Source organism: Vigna unguiculata, chromosome 2 (assembly GCF_004118075.2).
Source record: "Vigna unguiculata cultivar IT97K-499-35 chromosome 2, ASM411807v1, whole genome shotgun sequence".
Taxonomy (NCBI): Eukaryota; Viridiplantae; Streptophyta; class Magnoliopsida; order Fabales; family Fabaceae; genus Vigna; species Vigna unguiculata.
In genome coordinates, this window is record NC_040280.1 from 7,037,804 (window position 1) to 7,057,248 (window position 19,445).

The 19,445-nt window shown below is 34.8% G+C and overlaps 1 protein-coding gene across 2 annotated transcripts; it reads left to right on the top strand.

Moving 5' to 3' along the window:
* Positions 1 to 1,178: 1,178 nt before the first annotated feature.
* LOC114173670 (protein VAC14 homolog) lies at positions 1,179 to 19,091 on the top strand. Of its 2 annotated transcripts, XM_028058179.1 has the most exons (20): positions 1,182 to 1,669; positions 1,792 to 1,905; positions 2,003 to 2,068; positions 2,792 to 2,881; positions 2,964 to 3,083; positions 3,178 to 3,206; positions 3,332 to 3,474; positions 3,564 to 3,658; positions 3,983 to 4,069; positions 4,219 to 4,326; positions 4,475 to 4,566; positions 4,688 to 4,769; positions 6,911 to 6,976; positions 8,718 to 8,833; positions 8,951 to 9,071; positions 10,003 to 10,164; positions 10,322 to 10,450; positions 11,560 to 11,628; positions 18,078 to 18,368; positions 18,569 to 19,091. In XM_028058179.1, exons 1-20 carry the CDS (start codon positions 1,580 to 1,582, stop codon positions 18,668 to 18,670), a joined length of 2,172 nt encoding a protein of 723 aa, XP_027913980.1. In that variant the 5' UTR covers positions 1,182 to 1,579; the 3' UTR covers positions 18,671 to 19,091. The 2 variants fall into 2 exon arrangements, with proteins under 2 accessions (XP_027913979.1, XP_027913980.1); XM_028058178.1 differs by having other exon boundaries at positions 1,179 to 1,669; positions 18,078 to 18,812.
* The last annotated feature ends 354 nt before the right edge of the window (positions 19,092 to 19,445 follow it).

The following is a 19,445-nucleotide window of genomic DNA, read 5'->3' on the forward strand; positions in this document are numbered from 1 at the left end:
AGAGGAAGACAGTGGTGCTCATTAAAGAAACATAGTAGCTCCAAAAGCAGGTTCAAGAGCTGGAAACACTGACCTGGACAGGAAACGAGGTTATACCTATGAACCTCAGTTGCTCCACCAAAAAATAGAGCTAAAGGGAAGAGTATAAGGGGCTGGAGGTCGACTTACGTGGAGTAGAATGAGCTTGAGTGAACTTGATAGAGGTGGAGATCAAATCCTAGTAGAGTACCGTTACATCTCTAAGAGAGGAAGGAGAAGGTTTTTCTGAAAATGAGCATAATGAGAGTGTTAGGACTGTTTAGGAGTTTTGGACATCCCTATGGATCAGTCTTAGGCCCAACAGATTATGATAGCCATCAAACATTGGACATAAATAATTGGATCTTACAAATAATATAAAAAATATATGCATGTAAAATTTTAGAATTTAAATTAATTTATTTAGGGTAATTATGTAATAGGTATGAAATTTCAATTTTCTGGATAACGAAATTTCTTTAGAAACTTTAACTGTCCACATTTAAGGAAGTATTTCTTTGCATTTATATTATTCTTTTTTATCTATGACTAAAACTTTGTTTAGAAGTACTAAATCTAATACATAAGTTTGAGTAATCAGTAGAAAAGGTTTTAATTTTTAGATGAAAAAGTTTTATATGAAAAAAAAGAGGATTTTATAGAATTTTTCAAGACATAGAATCAGATTGTTTGTATCATATTTATTTATTGTAAAATGTAAACTATACATTTTAAGCAAAATCTTACCTTTGTTCATATTTTTTTTTTTGTAATCAGTTTGTTCTTTAATTTTAAAATAAGTTAGTTTTTTTGGCCTCTTAGAGTGATTTAAAATATTAATTTCCAGTTTAAATTTAATGTTGTTAATATATTTAAAATATTGAATCAAATAAAAACCCGAAGGTTTTTATTCCGCAAGAATGACTGTGAGGAGAGGAGTTTACAAAAATTTACATATCTTTCTCCACCAAAAATTTAAAGTGATAAAGTTTAGAAATCACTTAAAAAATATAAATGAATAAACTGAAATTTTAAATGAACAAACTGAAAAAATACATGCATCAGATGAAAAATTAAAATAGAATTTAACTTGTTTCTTAAAGATTTTATGTTGCGAAAACAAAAAAGAGTGACTATACCAATACCCACAAATTAAGGATATTTCCGTGATTTTTCCTCTTTCATCAAATTCAACAATCACGAACAACCCCTCTAAGTTACTCACTGCTCATTAATTTCAATCTCACAAAAACGTGAACTATGCAAAAAAGGTTACCGAAAACTACCGAAGGAAAGTGAAAGAGAATTATAGGTTTCAGTTTCAATTACAATTTCAATTTCCATTTACGTTTTCCTCAGATCCGATTTTCAGTTTTCCCACTCAACCGCATTTCCACGCCAATGAAACTCCTTGAAAAACTCGCCATTTTTTATTTGCACTTTTTGATTTCCGTTTCGTAAGGAAAAAGAAGCGAGGATGTTCAGATTGGAGCAGGAGAAGATCCGCAAATGAATTTGATTCTCGATTCGTTCTTCGAATTTCGATTGCGAAGTTGTTGCCATGGCCGAAGCTCTCTCGGTGATTCCGCCCGCCGTGCTTCGCAACCTCGCCGACAAGCTCTACGAGAAGCGCAAGAATGCAGCACTGGAGGTTGCTTTCTATTATAAAAAATTGTGACTTTTGTTCCTTTTTTTCTCCTGTTTCCAATTTGGTGTGTTTTGAGTACATTGATGATTTTAAAGGGTTTTGTGTTATAACTATTATTATTATAGGTCGAGGGGATAGTGAAGCAGCTTGCTTTTGCTGGGGATCATGATAGGATAGTTGCTGTGATCAGTTTGTTGACTACCGAATTCACTTATTCGCCACAAGCAAATCACCGTAAGGTAGTGCTAATTATGTTTTTTTAATCTTTAATTTGGGTTAATTCTATCTTGAATTTAATAATTTGAGCATTTTTTTTTTAAATTTAATTTATTGAAGGGAGGGTTGATAAGCTTAGCTGCTGCCACTGTTGGGTTGACAACTGAAGCTGCTCAGCATCTCGAGGTAAGGGGATGGCAATCACTTGCTATTTTTGTCATATTAAATTACTCAAATTTCATTTTGGGTGGTGTACCTTAGAAGCTTGGTAGTGTTCACTGGTTGGATTAATTTCCTATTGCATGGGATTAAGGATTTCTCAAATAACCTTTTAATGCTCTTTAATATGGTTAAAATAAAAATAAGATACTTGTTACTTACTTTGACTTGATAAGTTATGTCAGAACTGTATGTATTTTCATCTGTTCAGACCTATGAATCAGAAGCTCTCTGGGGGATACGGTTTTCAAATTTCCTATACATAAATTAGTGACTTTTCAACTTCAAAGTTCATATTTAGATGTATATCTATATGAGTAATTTTGGATATGCAGTAATATTCAGCAAAACTATTTGTCCTGTAATTCATAAGCAGATATGATGACCTTTTGCAGTAGTTTTAAACATTCTTTAGTCGGCATTTTTCTAGCATCTGTAGCACTAGGCACTTTGAAAACCACAGCATTATGAAACTGCAATTTCAAGCATATCAATGAATGAAATATAATAGGTGTAGCTTCACTTTAGTCATTGACATGAAACATGCTAATTACTTTTGAATGCTAGTTCTCTTTTTTATGGTTAAGCTGATCTTCCCATGGGTCAAAATTTTAGGATGAGGTTTAATAAACCAAAAGTTATTATTTAAACTATAAGGATGAAATTGATGTGTGTATACATTTTTGACAGCTAATTGTACCTCCTGTATTAAATTCCTTTGCTGATCAAGATAGCAGAGTACGTTATTATGCTTGTGAAGCATTATACAACATAGCAAAGGTGAGGATCAATTCTGCTTACCTATATAAACTATTAATACTCTAATGTACAATTCTCCAATGTCATCACGTTTTGATGCTAGGTTGTGAGAGGAGATTTTATTATATTCTTCAACCAGATCTTTGATGCCTTATGCAAGCTTTCTGCAGACTCAGATGCCAATGTACAAAGTGCTGCACATCTCTTAGACCGACTTGTGAAGGTATAATAAATTTCTCCTGAACTCCAACAATCCTTTGGCAGGTTTACTGTTCCTTTTGATTAACTAATGATTAAATGTTACTTTATTCAAACAGGATATTGTGACTGAAAGTGATCAGTTCAGGTGCACATCTTACTTCTGTGCTGTATGTTTTTCTGCACGACTGTATCCTGTTGTGTTTTAAATTTCGAAAGAGGCAATTTGTAATGCTTCATGCTCCTCCCCCGTTTTAATCTCTTGATCATCAGTATTGAAGAATTTATACCATTGCTGAGGGAGCGCATGAATGTTTTGAATCCATATGTTCGTCAGTTTTTGGTTGGATGGATTACTGTCCTGGACAGTGTCCCAGATATTGACATGCTGGGCTTTCTTCCTGATTTTCTTGATGGTAAGTGTATTAGTTGAAGAGTCATTTTTTACATTTATATTCTCTTGAGAAAATCTATGTAAAACAGTTAATCTTCATGAACATCTCAGGTTTGTTTAATATGCTGAGTGATTCAAGTCATGAAATACGTCAACAGGCTGATTCAGCTCTTTCGGAGTTTCTTCAGGAGATTAAAAATTCACCAGTAAGGCTTCTGACAATGTATCTTTTTTCCTTTTCATTTGAATATATTCAGATCGCAATTCTTCTTTTTTGGCCTTGTTTTTCTGCTTTAGTTTCCCAGTTAGGGTTTACTACTGCCATTTTCTGCTTTTATATGTTTTCCATTGTTTAGGTTTCATTCATGTTGATTGTCTTTCCCCATCCTTGCATTTTTTAGGTTTCATCTTTTTGCTCACTTCTTCTTGTGCTGTACAACTGTGCACCATTTTCACCTAATATACTGAAACAAAAGCAATATGTTTTGTTCATTTGTCATTTTCTGACTCAAGCAGTGCTACTCTTGAAGTCTGTAGATTATGGTCGAATGGCTGAAATACTGGTACAAAGGGCAGGTTCTCCAGATGAATTTACTAGGTTAACAGCTATCACGTGGGTGAGTTGTGTTGCAATGTTTTGGCTTGTTTAACAAGTTTTTATCGTAATCAAACTTTTGTTTAGTGTTGGCATCTTGTCAAAGTTATTATGAATTGTTGTTCATTATTATTTTCCTTAAATAGTATCTGTGCTTTCTTGTTTTAACAGATAAATGAGTTTGTTAAACTTGGTGGAGATCAGCTTGTTCCATATTATGCTGACATTCTTGGAGCCATTTTGCCGTGTATATCTGATAAAGAAGATAAAATTAGAGTGGTAGGCTTACTGGTGTTTTCACTCTTTCCCTGTCTTTACCCTGTTTTTTGGTAATTTACCTTTTTTTATTCCCGGTAAATTTGTTTGGTTTGGTGTTGCCTGCATTGGAAAGCAGTGGCTTAGAACTCTTTTGTGGCTTATGTATTAGGTTGCTTGTGAAACCAATGAAGAGCTACGTGCAATCAAGGCCGATCCAGCTGACGCATTTGATGTAGGAGCAATCCTGTCCATTGCTAGGAGGTGTAGTTTTTTCTGAAAATTGCTGCTTTTCAATTATGATTGAGGGCCTGTTTAGTTTAGCTGACTCTATTTTTCTCTGTTTATTCCGGAGAATGATTTTTCAAATGATTTGACTGGTTAGGCAACTATCTAGTGAATGGGAGGCTACTCGAATTGAAGCTTTGCACTGGATGTCGACCCTTTTATCCAGACATCGTAGTGAGGTGATTTGATTGAATTCAGCTTTTATTGTTATATTTTGAGGATTCTATTGTTATATGGAATGAATCTAGTCTCTTAATATGCTTATTTGGAATCTTTGTCTTAGATCTAAATTCCACACCTATTTGGATATTTCAGGAATCTTTAGAAACTTTGTGTTGTTTATGTCTTGTACCATTATTAGCCTTTGATTATACGTTTGCCCAGAGATTTATTTCATTGAATTATAATAGAAGTTATTTGGCTGAAATCAGTAACTAATGCTATTTTTTTCCTTTTATAATTTTACCCTATGCTTGAATATCAAATAATATTATGCTTTCCTTTTTGTTATTCCACAAATAAGGGATCCACTTTAACTTTTTGACGTGATTTAATTTATTATGGTAAAAAATATCTTAGCCACTAAGGACATACTTGTTTGTGCTTTTTCCAGAGATAGCTCTTTTTTATTTTTTAAATTAGAGAATTAGAAAATCTGTTAAAAATTAAAAATCTGTTTACTGCGTTCATCAGAAGTTGAAAATAGCTCTTGGGAAAAGGAACCCTTAAAAACACCGAGCCATGGATTCTTTAGTTTTCTAAGCTTTAACAGCCAGGCCTTTTCAATTCTGCAAATCATTTTGATGTTGTCGTGACAGTCCAACTGAACAAAATAACTTTCTTTATTATGAAGAACAGCTATAGTTTTATCCTATTGGATGAGGTCGTCTATGTTGATCACATGACACCGTTAAGTTAAAAACCAAATTATCTGGGATATATACACTGAGATTTCTTTTAATAATAATTCCCTTTGTTTCCATTTTTGGTCTCCTTTTTTTACAGGGCTAAAGGGCATGCGATTTACTTTTTTCACAAGTGCCTTCATTGGCCTTCTTTGCAGATATCCAAACCATCGTAGTCAATTTTTTGTCATCTTATTCTCAATGAGTACCACACTAATATCTCCTCTTATTTAATCATTTAATATCCTGTCCTTTCTTGTGTAAGGGTAGCCTTGCCACACATCTTAACATCCCATTAATGGCACTCTCACTTTTCTTTGTTTATCACTCTTAAACTCTAAGAAAGAGAGAAACGTAGAGCTAAGACTGTATTATAAGATAGCACGGGTGCTTTATTTATATTTGATAAAAAGGATTTGATATCCTCTAATAACAAATATATGATACAAGAATAAATAAAAAATTCCTAATAATACATGTATAAATTGGATCAATTTCGTATTTTTATAACTACAGCAATCACACAAAAAACACATAAATACAGTTTGTATCAACTTATTTTTTGGGCTGAGAAAGCATGATAGTTCTAAATAGTAGCCATGTTGTGTTGTCCGTGTGTCAAACATGTATTCATGTTGGACACTTGACATTTTATTCTTATCGCACAAAAACACACAAATACATGAGTGCAAACTTATTGTTTGGTGTCAAGACAGCTCTATACATCTAAATATTGGCCATGATATATTGTCCAGTTGTCAAACATGTAATCATGTTGAGCATGGCATGGACACTCAACATCTTTACCTGCATTTTACAACTCTTATCACTTTTTGTTTTTACAACTTTTATACCAATAGAAATTGAAATACTACAATATTAAGATATACTGTAACAGTTAATTATGTTTAGAATAAATCCTCTTGTGTTAAGAATTTTATTTTATGTTCATTTTAATTACGTTTATGGTTTTGTTAACCTTATCCCTTTGTGCTAATTTGAAGCAATTGCAGTTGGAAAGTTGTTTGTTGGGAAATAAAATATTTTTGATAGTGGATGTACTAAATTAAAAATGATTTTCCTCTGAAGTGAAAGCATCCACCTTTAGTTCCTGAAATCAGCTATAACGACTGATGCCAACAAAAACTGCTAATTTTACGCATATTATACAGTGCCATGACCTGCATTTTTAATTTTTTTTTTCTCCATTTTATGTTGTATCCTTGTCCATGTATGTCCCTTGCAGTACCTGAGCCTTCTAGTTTCGCAATCTTTTCCTTTTCGCGTAAAATTTTCCCCATTGACATGACATCTGCCCTTTTGAATTATTACTTTTTCAATTTGTGTGAAATGTTTTTTAATTGTGTTATTCTGTTATGTCTGTGCTCACTATTTGCATCTGTTGTCTGAATCAGGTTTTGATATTTCTGAATGACATATTTGATACCCTACTCAAAGCACTTTCAGATTCTTCTGATAAGGTAGCGTCCTGGTGATAACTTTTTTGTACCATTATAGTGTTAACCAACATAGATAAGTTATAGTGTGTATGTATATCATTTCAACTTGGACAATCACAATTAGTTGAGATGCTAAGTTGCTGACGACCCTAACTCAGATGTGTGGTTCTCTAATGCTCTCTCAAGCCCTTTATTTTGGTCCCAATTGTAAGAGAAATAGACTCACTTTCAGGTGTATTAATAGCTTAACTCCTTTTATATCCCTAATTTATCGGGAGCTCTATTAGGGAAACACCCAGTCTTTCCCTAAACCCTAACCCTATGCAAGTGGGTGTATTCATTGGTGGAGAAATTATCTCTCAATCAAGTTATGTATAGTGTTAGTATATATGACAACTAAAACTATTTAGTTGTGTGCATTTTTTGGAGTAAAATTATCTAAACCAATTTTGTTATTCTTGATGGATTAAGTATTTTTTTTTTCATATTGAGGGCTGGGGAGAGTATTATTTACAGGTCAAAACATTAAAAATTACAATTTGTTCTAGAGTAAATTATATTGGCATCCTTTGAGATTTTCTCAAATTAAACTGAGACCCTAGTTTTTTTTTTTAATTCTACACAAATATCCCCTTTGTTTTAAATAATTACATTTCTCTCCCTTTTACATTATACATGCACCTCCTTAAGTTTTAGAATCATACTGTTGCACCCCCTAATAAGGGAGGTCATTGTAATGGTGAAAAAAGCAGGAGGTGAAAGTGTAATTTGAGAAAATCACGGGGTTCATTGTATTTTACTCAGACAAAAGAGATTGGGCAGTTTTTTCTTTTTTGGTCAGGGAGACTTCAAATTCCCTTTTAGCCTCTTACAATACATTCTCAGACAAAATGAACATGACCATTCAGCTCATACCCTACTGGAGGAAGGGGTAAATTATCATATGGCACTGCAAGTAATATTGTACTGGGAAAACATGATGTTTGGTAATGCTTCAGTTGCCTAGATAATGATTAAAAGCTGGCTGTTGCCCTTTCCCTTTCCATCCTCCAATGGTTCTCATGTCTAGTACTAGGCCATTGTGTGTCTAAGATATGCATTTTTCTAGAAAGAGAGAATGTGGAAGATTATAAAATAAAATTGGAGAACATCAGAAAGATGAGTGCACAACACTGATGCTTTAAAGTTCAAATTTTATTTTTCACTTTTTCATTTGGGAAGCATGTTAGTTACAACTCTGCCGCATAATTGCTGATTAGGAACAGTAACTTCTAACAATATGTCCTTACAAATACTTTGAAGTGATGTTTTTCTTTTTATTGAAAGAATTGTGCCTGAAAATAAAGTGTATACTTGGTTTTCCTAAGAAGGCCATATATATAGATATCTTGCATATGCTCTCTTGATTGTTAAACAATAGTTTAAATTTTTTATCAAATCATCCAGTTAAACTGGTTGAGATCATGAATCAGCTATGTCTATGGTTTGAATATTATCTAGTTAAACCATAGTTTGATCATGATTTAACCACAAATTTGTGGTTAAACAAATTGAGTAATTAATTGGGGTTGATCTGACCAATATTTTGAACATTATCTAGTTCTTTCCATCTCTTCTTTGATCTTTAAAAGATTGCTTGAGTTGACTGGATAAAAAAAGTTGTAACTTTGGACTTTACCTGGTATGTTATTTGTGTAATTTGGGAAATTATTAATTCACTTGAATTGTCCTTGATTCATTTCACTTCGGTAATGTTAAATAGGTTGTGCTTCTAGTTCTTGATGTTCATGCATGCATTGCAAGGGATCCCCTCCACTTCCGGCAGCTTGTTGCTTTTCTAGTGCACAGTTTCCAACTAGATAATTCTCTTTTGGAGAAGTAAGCTATTTTCTTTTATCCTATGAATTATAGTTATAATTTCTTAAAATATGTTCTTACTACTAATATCCACTTTTTCATTCATTAAATTTTGTAATTTTATATTATAAATTCCAGGCGTGGTGCTTTGATAATTCGTCGCCTTTGTGTTCTTTTGAATGCTGAGAGAGTATACCGGGAACTTTCTGCAATATTAGAAGGAGAATCTGATTTGGACTTTGCATCAATTATGGTTCAGGTTTGTGACTTTTCCAAGTGCTAAACACTGCCTGCAGTGTATTTTCTTTGTTTTTATTGGGAAATTTGTTTGGTTTTATGCAGTCTTACACATCTCACTGATGGAAAATGTGGATTTACTGAGCGTTCATGCTTAATAGACAATATACTTAATTTGATCCTCCAAAGTTGTCTATGTCACCATAGTAAACCTTCAACAAGTCATATTAGTTTCTAAAAGGATTTTGTTGGTTGCAAAATTAGTCCCTAAAACTTAAAGTTGTTACTAAATCCCTCAGATATTTTTTTAATCCTGCTTTAATCATCCATAAAGACTGATGTGGTGACGTTTTAGTTTTTTCCTTTAATCTGTCATTAGATTACACCTTCAAATATTCTTGTTTTGAACCACTAGTCCTCCATAGTGACCAATATGATGACATTTTAGATATCATGGGATTAGTTGGGTGACAGATTAAACCTTTGAAGCTCTAAATTGACAAGATCTTTTGAGGTCTAATATTTTGGTAATTTTGATTTTGAGTGACTACTGACCGAAATTTTAAAAAAACCATATGGTGACTCATAACTTTGGAGTACTAAATTGATGGATTTAACTTTTTAAAACAACATTGTTCTGTAATGGAATTTTAATCTTGAGATTTCAAAGATCAAAGCTTATGCTATTTGGTAGGAAAATGTTTTTTTTTTTTTTTCCAAAAATGTGCAATGTAGGCTTCAATCTATTTTATGGAATTGAAATTAATAACTTCCTGGATGGTGTTGGGATGACCAGGTTTTGGATACTATTTTCAATATTATATTTTGTTGCTTGTTTCTTTTTTTGTTCCATTGTATTTCTTTTTCCTTTTCTTTAGTCTGAAGGTACACTGTCCCATGTAATGAAGCAGTATTCATCTGCATTTATTTTTCCCCTTTCTAAAATATTTCAGGCTTTGAATTTGATCTTACTTACATCATCAGAATTATCTGAGATTCGAGATCTTTTGAAGCAATCACTTGTAACTCCTTCCGGGAAGGACCTATATGATTCTTTGTATGCCTCTTGGTGTCATTCTCCAATGGCAATTATAAGTCTATGCTTTTTAGCTCAGGTAGGTCTCTCTAATGAGATTCTGATTATATGTTGCCTCTCCAAGTTTCTTTCTTTCTCTAGCAAGTGCACAAGTGCCTCACACACTCATTGTAAACAGTTTCTTTTTGTTGATAGTATACAACATTTTAGTAAAATAAAAGTTGTCTTCCTGACAGACTTACCAACATGCCAGTACTGTGATTCAGTCACTGGTGGAGGAGGATATTAATGTCAAACTATTGGTCCAACTGGATAAATTGATCCGCTTGATGGAAACTCCAATCTTTGCGTATCTTCGATTGCAGGTGCATAATTAAAACATGTTTCGTGTATTTTGTATCTTTTAATTCTTGGAATAACATATATTTTACTTAATCTGGTAAAATATGATAGATATCTAATAGAAACAGAGAAAAGTTTCAGATAGAGGAGGAGAGAATGCAGACATAGGATCAATTGTTCATCACATTGGTAAACTGAGAGTACAAGTATCAGTTACAGAGTATAACATAACAGACAGAACAACTGGCTGACAAACTGAACAACTGACTAAACTTATCTAAAGGATAAATTCTATATCTCTAATAACATGGAGTTGTTGAATGGTGGATTATGTTTATTATTATTTTTTTCGTTAAAATATAAACAATTATGTTATTCCAATACCTGATAGTTTTTCTTTAGGTTTCATTTATCTTACGACACTCCAAATACTAAATGGTTTTTGTTTGTATCAAACCTCCTGTTGGCATTTATCATCCAAAATATTACATCTGATGCGGTAAGTTTTTGTTTTTAACTTGAAAGGTGAAAGTTAACATATTATTAGGATGAGTTCTCTAATAGGCAGTACTCATAATTTATCTCACACTGTTTATCATGTATGTTGAGCATTCAGTATAAAATACAGTGATTGTAACTCCTAAATATTATGGGTTGCATACCAAAGGGTGCATACTCAAAAAGAGCCTTGCTGTTTTATGTATCAAATTTTAATTACAGATCCCATTTTTGGAGTTGATTTACCATGCTGTACCCCACTCTAATAACTTATCACAATGGCAATTGTAACGTTGTCCATATAGCACTTTTTGTGATGTGGAACCCTTTGACTGAGTGTTTGGTTCCCCTTTAAGGGAAGGAAAAATGTAATACATCAGTTTTGTAATTTGAAAGCCTGGTTGTTTCTATAAACATAAAATCATATATAGGAATTTTTAATATGGTTCTCAATCCCTTTGAAGTGTCCTTTATTGACACAGGCACCTTATACTATTCATGTGCTCTTCCTCGTGTAAGAGTTTTCCATTTCCTCCATGTTTGATATGATTAATTTTCTCTTGCATGAGATTCTGGTAAGGGATAATTATGTTTAAATGGTTTCTCTAATGCTCTGACGTCATTGTTTTTGCAGCTTCTTGAACCTGGAAGATATATGTGGTTATTCAAGGCATTGTATGGTCTTCTGATGTTGCTTCCTCAGGTATCTGCAACATTTCTTTTACCTGTTGAGAAGTTGTAGTTTCCTTGTAATAGGATGTATTAAAATATCCTTCTAAACATAGTATCTTGGATGATCCAAAAAGATACTGTAATTTTTTGCTTATTTCGGTCTCTTTTTTTCCAATAATAGGGATTTTGTTCCTTGGTAATAGGATGACTGAAAAAAAATGTAATTCTAGTGATGTAAATTAATAACGACAGTATCTTTTTTCAACTTGGTAGCAAAGCTCTCGATCTTGGAGAGCTTTATTATATCCTGGATGTTGGTTGGATTGAAACGTAATCTTTTGGACACTTGAATATGTTTAGTAATTACATTTTAATTGGGAAAGAAGATTTGCACTTTGTGGTTTCAGTTTGCAAAAAATGAGACTTTTTAAGATGGGCTATATGAGCAGACTGTTTCAGTGCAGATTTGTTTTCTGCGTATGGACTTAAATGAATGGGACGGCCTGTGCGCCTACTTCTACTCCCAGTGTATGTGCCTACTTCTTGCGAGACCCACTTGCCATTGAACACATTGGTAGGGTTGTCAGACACCATCTATTCCATTCAAAGGGATGGTGTCAAGTAGTTCAGTTCCATTCTGTCCTGGATCTACAACTTTTGCGACTTTGTTTTGAGTTGTGTTTTTGGGTATGCTATGGTTTTCAGTTATGGTTGACTGTTGCGTCCTAATGGTTTTATCTATGTGGTGGGTCCATATGTTTGTAATTATCTATGATGGAGCAAAGGCTAATACATTAAAAAAATTCTTAAAGGACGTTTGAGGTTTGATCATATTGATGGAGGGGGTTCTTTCCTAAATCACCCAAGGGGTGGGACAGTGAAGATTCAACCATAATGACCTGGGTGTGGCATTCTTTGGTTTTGAAAATAAGCAATAACTAAATGTTTTATCCTTTTGCGCAAAGAGAAGTGGGATTGAGTGCAACCTTCGTTTTTGTTAGATATAATGAGCTTACGCCCATTTCTTTGTTTTTCTTATTTATAAATGCATAACCCTATGTGCTTTACACACATTAGAGATTTGGCCTATGCCCCTCTCTTATTTTAACATTTTTGAAAAAAGGATTTTGCTGCATGCTAGAAGGAATTTTCGTAGAACACAAGGTACTGGATAGGAATTTTGGTATTACGGGGTGTCTAAGTGTCACATTGAGTAGTATGAGATACTTGCTGGAGTATTTAAGTGGTTGGTTTTCCTCTCTTAATTGCTAGCCTTTGAGGGTGGGCCTAAGTGCTTGGTATTTATTTGTCTCTGCCTATCAAAGTACCATGGAATCCTTAATGGATTATGATGGCCATTGTGCATGTTGAGGTTGTGGAAAGAGGAAAATTCTGTAAATTCCTCCTTGGCCTAAACTCAATCCTATTTGGGTATTACCATCCTAGGGAAGGAGAAGCTTCCCTCTCTACTTGAAGTGTCAAATATTATTCATGGTTGGTGGAGGAAGCTCCAACATAGGTTCAAAGGAAGAGATACTACTTAGTGTTAGCTTTTTGAAGAGATCGACCTTTGAAGAAAAGTAACTTGTAAAATTGGGAGTGACATCCTCCAAAGAAGGCATATCAGCCAAGGAATTAGACTCTACTGACACACCACCAGTAGAAATATCCAAATTCTTGACAAGAGAAGATCTATTCAAAACACAAGTATTATCTTGATTAATCACCACTACCATTGGCTCAGGATGTAACTGAGCAAGAGGTAGTACTACAATAGGCTCAACCATAGGCTCGATTATAGGCAACACCAAAAGTTCCACCATAGGCTCCACCACAAACTTCACAGGCTGAACTAGAGAGCCTTTAGTCCCACCTTATGCACAACCATCTTAGGATGATATTGTTGCTTTATTTTTATGCCAACTGTTTTCTCCCTACCAAAAATAACATTGGCATCTTGTCGTAACTGTCTAGAATTAGATAGATCATGACCAATCATTTTACAATTTGTATAAAATAGAGGCAATTTCTCAAATTCCACATCAGCAATAAATTCAAATCCCGTCCTTTCCTTTGATTAGGAAATCAAATAGCAAATTAACATCAACCAAGGCACGTGTAAAGAAATCTTGAAATTTATTCATGGTATAATCATCAAAAGATAAATATGTATCAATCCCGCGTGTTATTGAGAAAATCGCTTTCGATTGCCAATATTCCAAAGATTGAGTTTTCGTGAGTTTGATAGAATCCAAGATAAAATCTTTTGTCTAAGCAAAAACATGACGAATGTCAGGAGATAAATTTGAAGTTCCAATAGCTGAAACCCTTTTCATGTCTTTTCAAAGAAGAAAAAGCAAATTCACAAACCCCTTTGGCAGATGGAATTGCCTTCCATTGACCCAAATGCTTCCAAGTGACTTTAAGTTTTTTACATAGTTCCAAATGTGTACGGTTTATCCCCTTTTGCTAACAAAATACACCCATGCAAATGATTTTTGCACTCCTCCAGGCCAACAAGATAAACCTTTTTGGCAATTTGTACAAAGGTCTTATTTCCCTTTATATAAGGAGAAGGTAATTGTGACAAAGAAGTATCACACGTATTATTAAGGATCTAGGCAAAATACGTTTTTGTGCCCACACATTTGAAGAGGATTTAGGGGAAAATAATTTTCCCTGATTTGGACCCTGTAACCAATCCCAAGGTATACTCGAAGAAGAAGCTAGACCTACACCTCACCATGCAACATACCTCCCTCCGATGAGCCACCCCCACCAACCGTTAAACCAACTGTCTTTGAATCCAAATTGCTCCAGCCACAAAATCCTGCAAAGCCAACTTGCACACCACTTCTGTCCAGCCAACACATTGCTTCTAGCACACAAGAAAGCACCGCACCAACCCCTTTCCAACAATAATCTGAAATGTAAATATGTTTTCAGCCACGTGAGTAGAAAAGCACCTGCCACGATCCAACCAACAACACGTCCAACACAACGACCACAAGCGCAACAACTGCTACTCCGCAACCAACAATCCTTGCATTGTTCCTATCAACAACAAATAGGAGACGAAGGCCAGAACCACTAGCGCATCCAATAAACAAGCCATAAATCGTTGCAAGCACAAAAGTATCTGCATCTGGGCCATGTGGTAAATTGTCAAGCACTCAAACAACCCAATCAGGTGAAAACGTTGAAACCACAAATGCCAACAATGTACATGCACCTAGCTCACTCATGAATCAATTAGATGACTAGTCACAAGTAAACAGGAGATACCAATCCACCAAGCATCACCACAAGAGATCACCATTGCTAGAGAAAGAGAAACCCTAACACTTCATTGTGAACTTCAATTCTAAATTTTTCCACCTTAGACTCATACGTTATATATTCATATATTTTGCTCTTAGTGCCTTGAGCGTCGGAAAATCTTCTACAGGTGGCCCTCCCACTTGTTCGATTCATGATCAACCATTTCATGTCATCCTTGGAGGACCCACGCTTTTTTCCGTGTTCACGTGGTTGTTGGCGGGATCAACACATGGCTTTTGTTTGGAACAACATTTTCATATAGGTTTCACGCATTGGGAGTGCTTTCATCATGTGGAGCGCAACATGCTGGGTGCTACCTGGGGCATTTGGTTTTGCAGCACGTGGATTACAGGATTCAAGTATAGAATTGAGGTTTCACATGTGGATCTTTGATTACGTGGAGAGGTGCTTATTGGGTGTTGTGTGGAGTGTTAGTATGTGGGTTCTTGCATGAGCGATTGTTTAAAGTGCAGATCTGAGTCACGTGCTGATTCTTGGAGCAGGAGCATAACACAGTGCAGATCTTCTTGCTGCAGCAGATTGGCATTACAGTGCAGGTAGTTTCATGCGGTCCTGGTTTGGAGATATGACTGTTCGTGTATGGGTTGCTGGTTGGAGGAAGGGGAAGCTGCCTCTGGCATAGCATATGTATGACTTCTTTAGCCTATCAAATGCCTTGGGGGTTGCTTACACGATCAAGATAAGGGAAAACAATCTATGCCCTAAATCCTCTTCAAATGTGTGGGCACAAAAATATACCTTTGCCTAGGTCTTTAATAATGCGTGTAATATTACTTTTCTCTAATTGCTTTCTCCTTTTATAGAGGGAGATATGGTTTCTGTGTAGATTGCTGAGGTAGTTTATCTTGTTGTTTTGGAGCAATGTAAAAGTCATTTGAATGGGTGCAATTTATTGACAAAAGGAGATAAACCTTACACATATGGATCCTCGTAAAAAACTTGATGTGACTTATAAACATTTGGGTCAATGGAAGGCTATTCTGTTTGGTGGTAAAGGTTTCTATGAATTTGCTTTTTAAGACATGTGCATGGTTTTGACTGTTGGAACTTGGAATTTATCTCTTTGTATTATTCGTGTTTTTGCTTGGACAAGAGATTTTTTCCCATTTTCCATGAAACTCACGAAAACTCAATGTTGGATTCGTATTCTTGTCCTTCCTTTGGAGTATTGGCAGTCGAAAGCGATTTTTGCGATTTTTTCAGTAGCACGTGACATTGATACACGTTTATCTTTAGATGATTATACCAAGAATAAGTCTTAAGGTTTCTTTGCATGTGTTTTGGTTGATGTTGATTTGTTTTATGATTTGCCTAATCAAATTGTGGAAAGGTCAACATTTGCTTTTATTGTTGATGTGGAGTATGAAAAATTGCCTCTATTTTGTTCAAATTGTAAAATGATTGGTCGTGATCTATCTAATTATGGACGGTTAGAACAAGATGTGAATGTTATCACTGGTGCGGAGAAAACAGTTGGCGTAAAAATACAATATCATTATCGTCCTAAGGTGATGGTGCACACGATGGGACTAAGACTCTCTAGCTTAGCCTAAGGTGGAGCCTGTGCCTATGGGGGAACCTATGGGGAAACTTGTGGTGGAGCCTTTGGTTCCACCTTTTATGGTGGAAGGTGGAACCTGTTGTGGTACAGTCTATTGTTCAATCGCAGCATGAGCCAGTGGTGATTAATTATGATAATATTTGTGTTATGATGGATGTTCTGCAAGACCCAGGAAATTTGTGTGCTTTGGTTTAGTGTGAGTTGAAAAGGTTAGATGCAAGGAAGCCTTAGAATGTATGATTTTTGGAGCTGGATTGGAGGCTAAAAAAGGGCTTTAGACGACCCCTTGTAGCTCATAGACGAGTCTCAACCCCATGCATCTAGCAGAGAGTATCTAGCCTATTAGATGAGTGTCTACTAGACAAGTGGTCTATTATTGTGTGCTACAAGCCTATCCTAATCATGTTTGTTGGCTTATTGTGTCATCTGCTATTGGGTCCTCCCATAGACCCACACTTGAGATGTTTAGTCTTTGTCATGAGGGGGCATGTTGGAAATTCTACACCGACTAGAGATATGATCAAATAATGATATATAGGTGGTTGCAAATCTCACCTTAACAAATCGGTTTTGTGAGGTTGAGTTAGGCCTTAAATTCTACTTTCTTAAGACATATGTCGGTTAATCGCAGCTAGGAAATGTTTTTGGCAGAAAATTTTGTGACTTGGAGGAGTGCAAAAGATAATCACTTGATCTTGTGTAGAAGTTGATCTTGTGTAGAAGTTGGGTTTCAACCTATGGCATAAGACGTGAAAGGCTGTGGATGGGGATCATTCTTGGTGATCTCAATTAAATTTGAGATCCCTGTTAAGTTATTTTGTGATGACAAGTCAGTCATTGCACACAATCTAGTTCAACATAATGCAGCAAAACACGTAACATTGAACACTTCATTAGAAAGAAGCTAGACAAGTGGTCTTTTATTGTTAAAAGTCATGTTCCTGTCAGATTCCAAGTGATTGATATTCGACTAAGGGGCTTCCTACTGTTATATTCCAGGAACTTATAGACAATCTGAGAGGTATTGGAATAAACTTAAATGGGCTGTTTTATGGGTAATAAGTTGAGTTTTATTGTCATTAGTGTGTTATGTTTTTGTAATAATTGTGTCTTGATAGCATAGATTAAAGCTTGGAGATGAAAAGGCAATCTGGAGTCTATATATTGTAATGATGTTTTCATGGATAATACACAAGACGTGAATCAGAATTACTCACTTAGAAACTTGTTGTCAACAAGAGGGATTGATATTCATTAACCAACTTGAGAGTGTCCTTAATGCTAAAATATCAGAGGAGATTGAAGATATTGTACTTTATTTCCTTCTTTTCAAATTTCCCCATTCCATATTTTAATGTCTGAGAAAATGTAAATTAATATTGGTAGTATCTTTCGAGAATTTCTCAACATTGTGTCAGCAACATTTTTTCATCGAGATGTTTGTCTGGTCGGTAAGAATTGTGATTTTTGTGATGACTACTATTGTTGATGATATCGTATTGTCTCTTAGAGTAGATGATTTTCGTGAGTACATGCTTTGATGTTTATATATTAACTCTTTCAATACTATTATGCAGCAAAGTGCCGCCTTTAAGATACTAAAAACTCGTTTAAAAGCTGTGCCTTCTTATTCAAATAGTGGTGAGCAATGGAAGAGAACACCTTCTGGGGATCTCTACCAATTTCATAACGTGCCTGATGGATCTCAAACCATTGAGGATGGTGTTATAGCCGAAGATGGTGGGAGCTCACGTAATGGAATAAATTTTGCTGCAAGACTACAACAATTTCAGCAAATGCAGCACCAGCATCGGGTGCTTGCCAAAACACAGGCAAAGTCACGCAATATTTCCAGTTCATCGACAAAGGTTGCTGACCTCTTCATTCTGCATGTTGATTTTGCTCTTTTTGTTTTCGTGTTTCACGTAAGTTATTGTGTAAAAATTCATAGAAGAAAGAGAATATTTGAAATGGAGGGGAAGAGGAGATGGTGCCTGATTTATAATCTCTTGACGTAGTATATTTTCCTTGGTGTATCATGTTTGTCATTATTTGAGCTGTTATGCAGGAACCAAAAAGAGAGGAAGAACCAATAAAACCCCAGTCTGTTGAACGTAATGTTACTCCTTCAAGATCATCTAAGAGAGGTCTAGGGAAGCTACGCTTATAATTTTAATATTTTGCTTCTGCTCATTTAGTCTTGTCTAGAGAGTATGTGAACTTTGAAGGGGTTCGGGGTTCGGTTATGATCTGTAAAATTGTAAATCATAGTAAAACTGTTATAGAAGCTGGGATGGGTGTTTATGATTCAAGATAAGCCTGGGCTTTTCCTTGGCCATTCTTTTGACTTTTGTACAACGTGATACCCGCATGGTTCTGTTATTTTTTTTAATTATAACCATGTGGGCTAGAGGTAGATAATTTATATAGTAAAATATCTTGTCTACCTCCATTTCAAACATAATAAGGAATTAGCTACTTTCTTTAAGAAACTGCACAATTAGGTAAAGTGTACTGCAACAGTTGTATATAGTCAGTCATATACTTTTGTTTAATTTCATGACATCAAGTCTGTGATCTGGGTGAACAAATACAATTTTGTACTCGAAACTCTTAGCAACAGGAAGTTTTAAGTTTAATTAAATTTTATAAAATTGATTCATGAGATAAAATTTGTATTTATTATACTATAATTTGATTTTTTATAGCTGCAGTAGGAAAGATGTAATTAAACCATGACTTTTATAGCAATTCTTTAGGTAAATTCATTGCCTAACGTTTTTATGAATTTCCTCTTTGCTTTAAGTAACTCTAATTTTTACCTATATTGATTTGGCTTTAAAGTAATTCATTCCCCAACAATTGAAGTGGGACACATGTAAAAGCATTTTCTCTATCATCCAACTTGCATGATTGTTTAGATGATGACTGTTCACTGATTTACT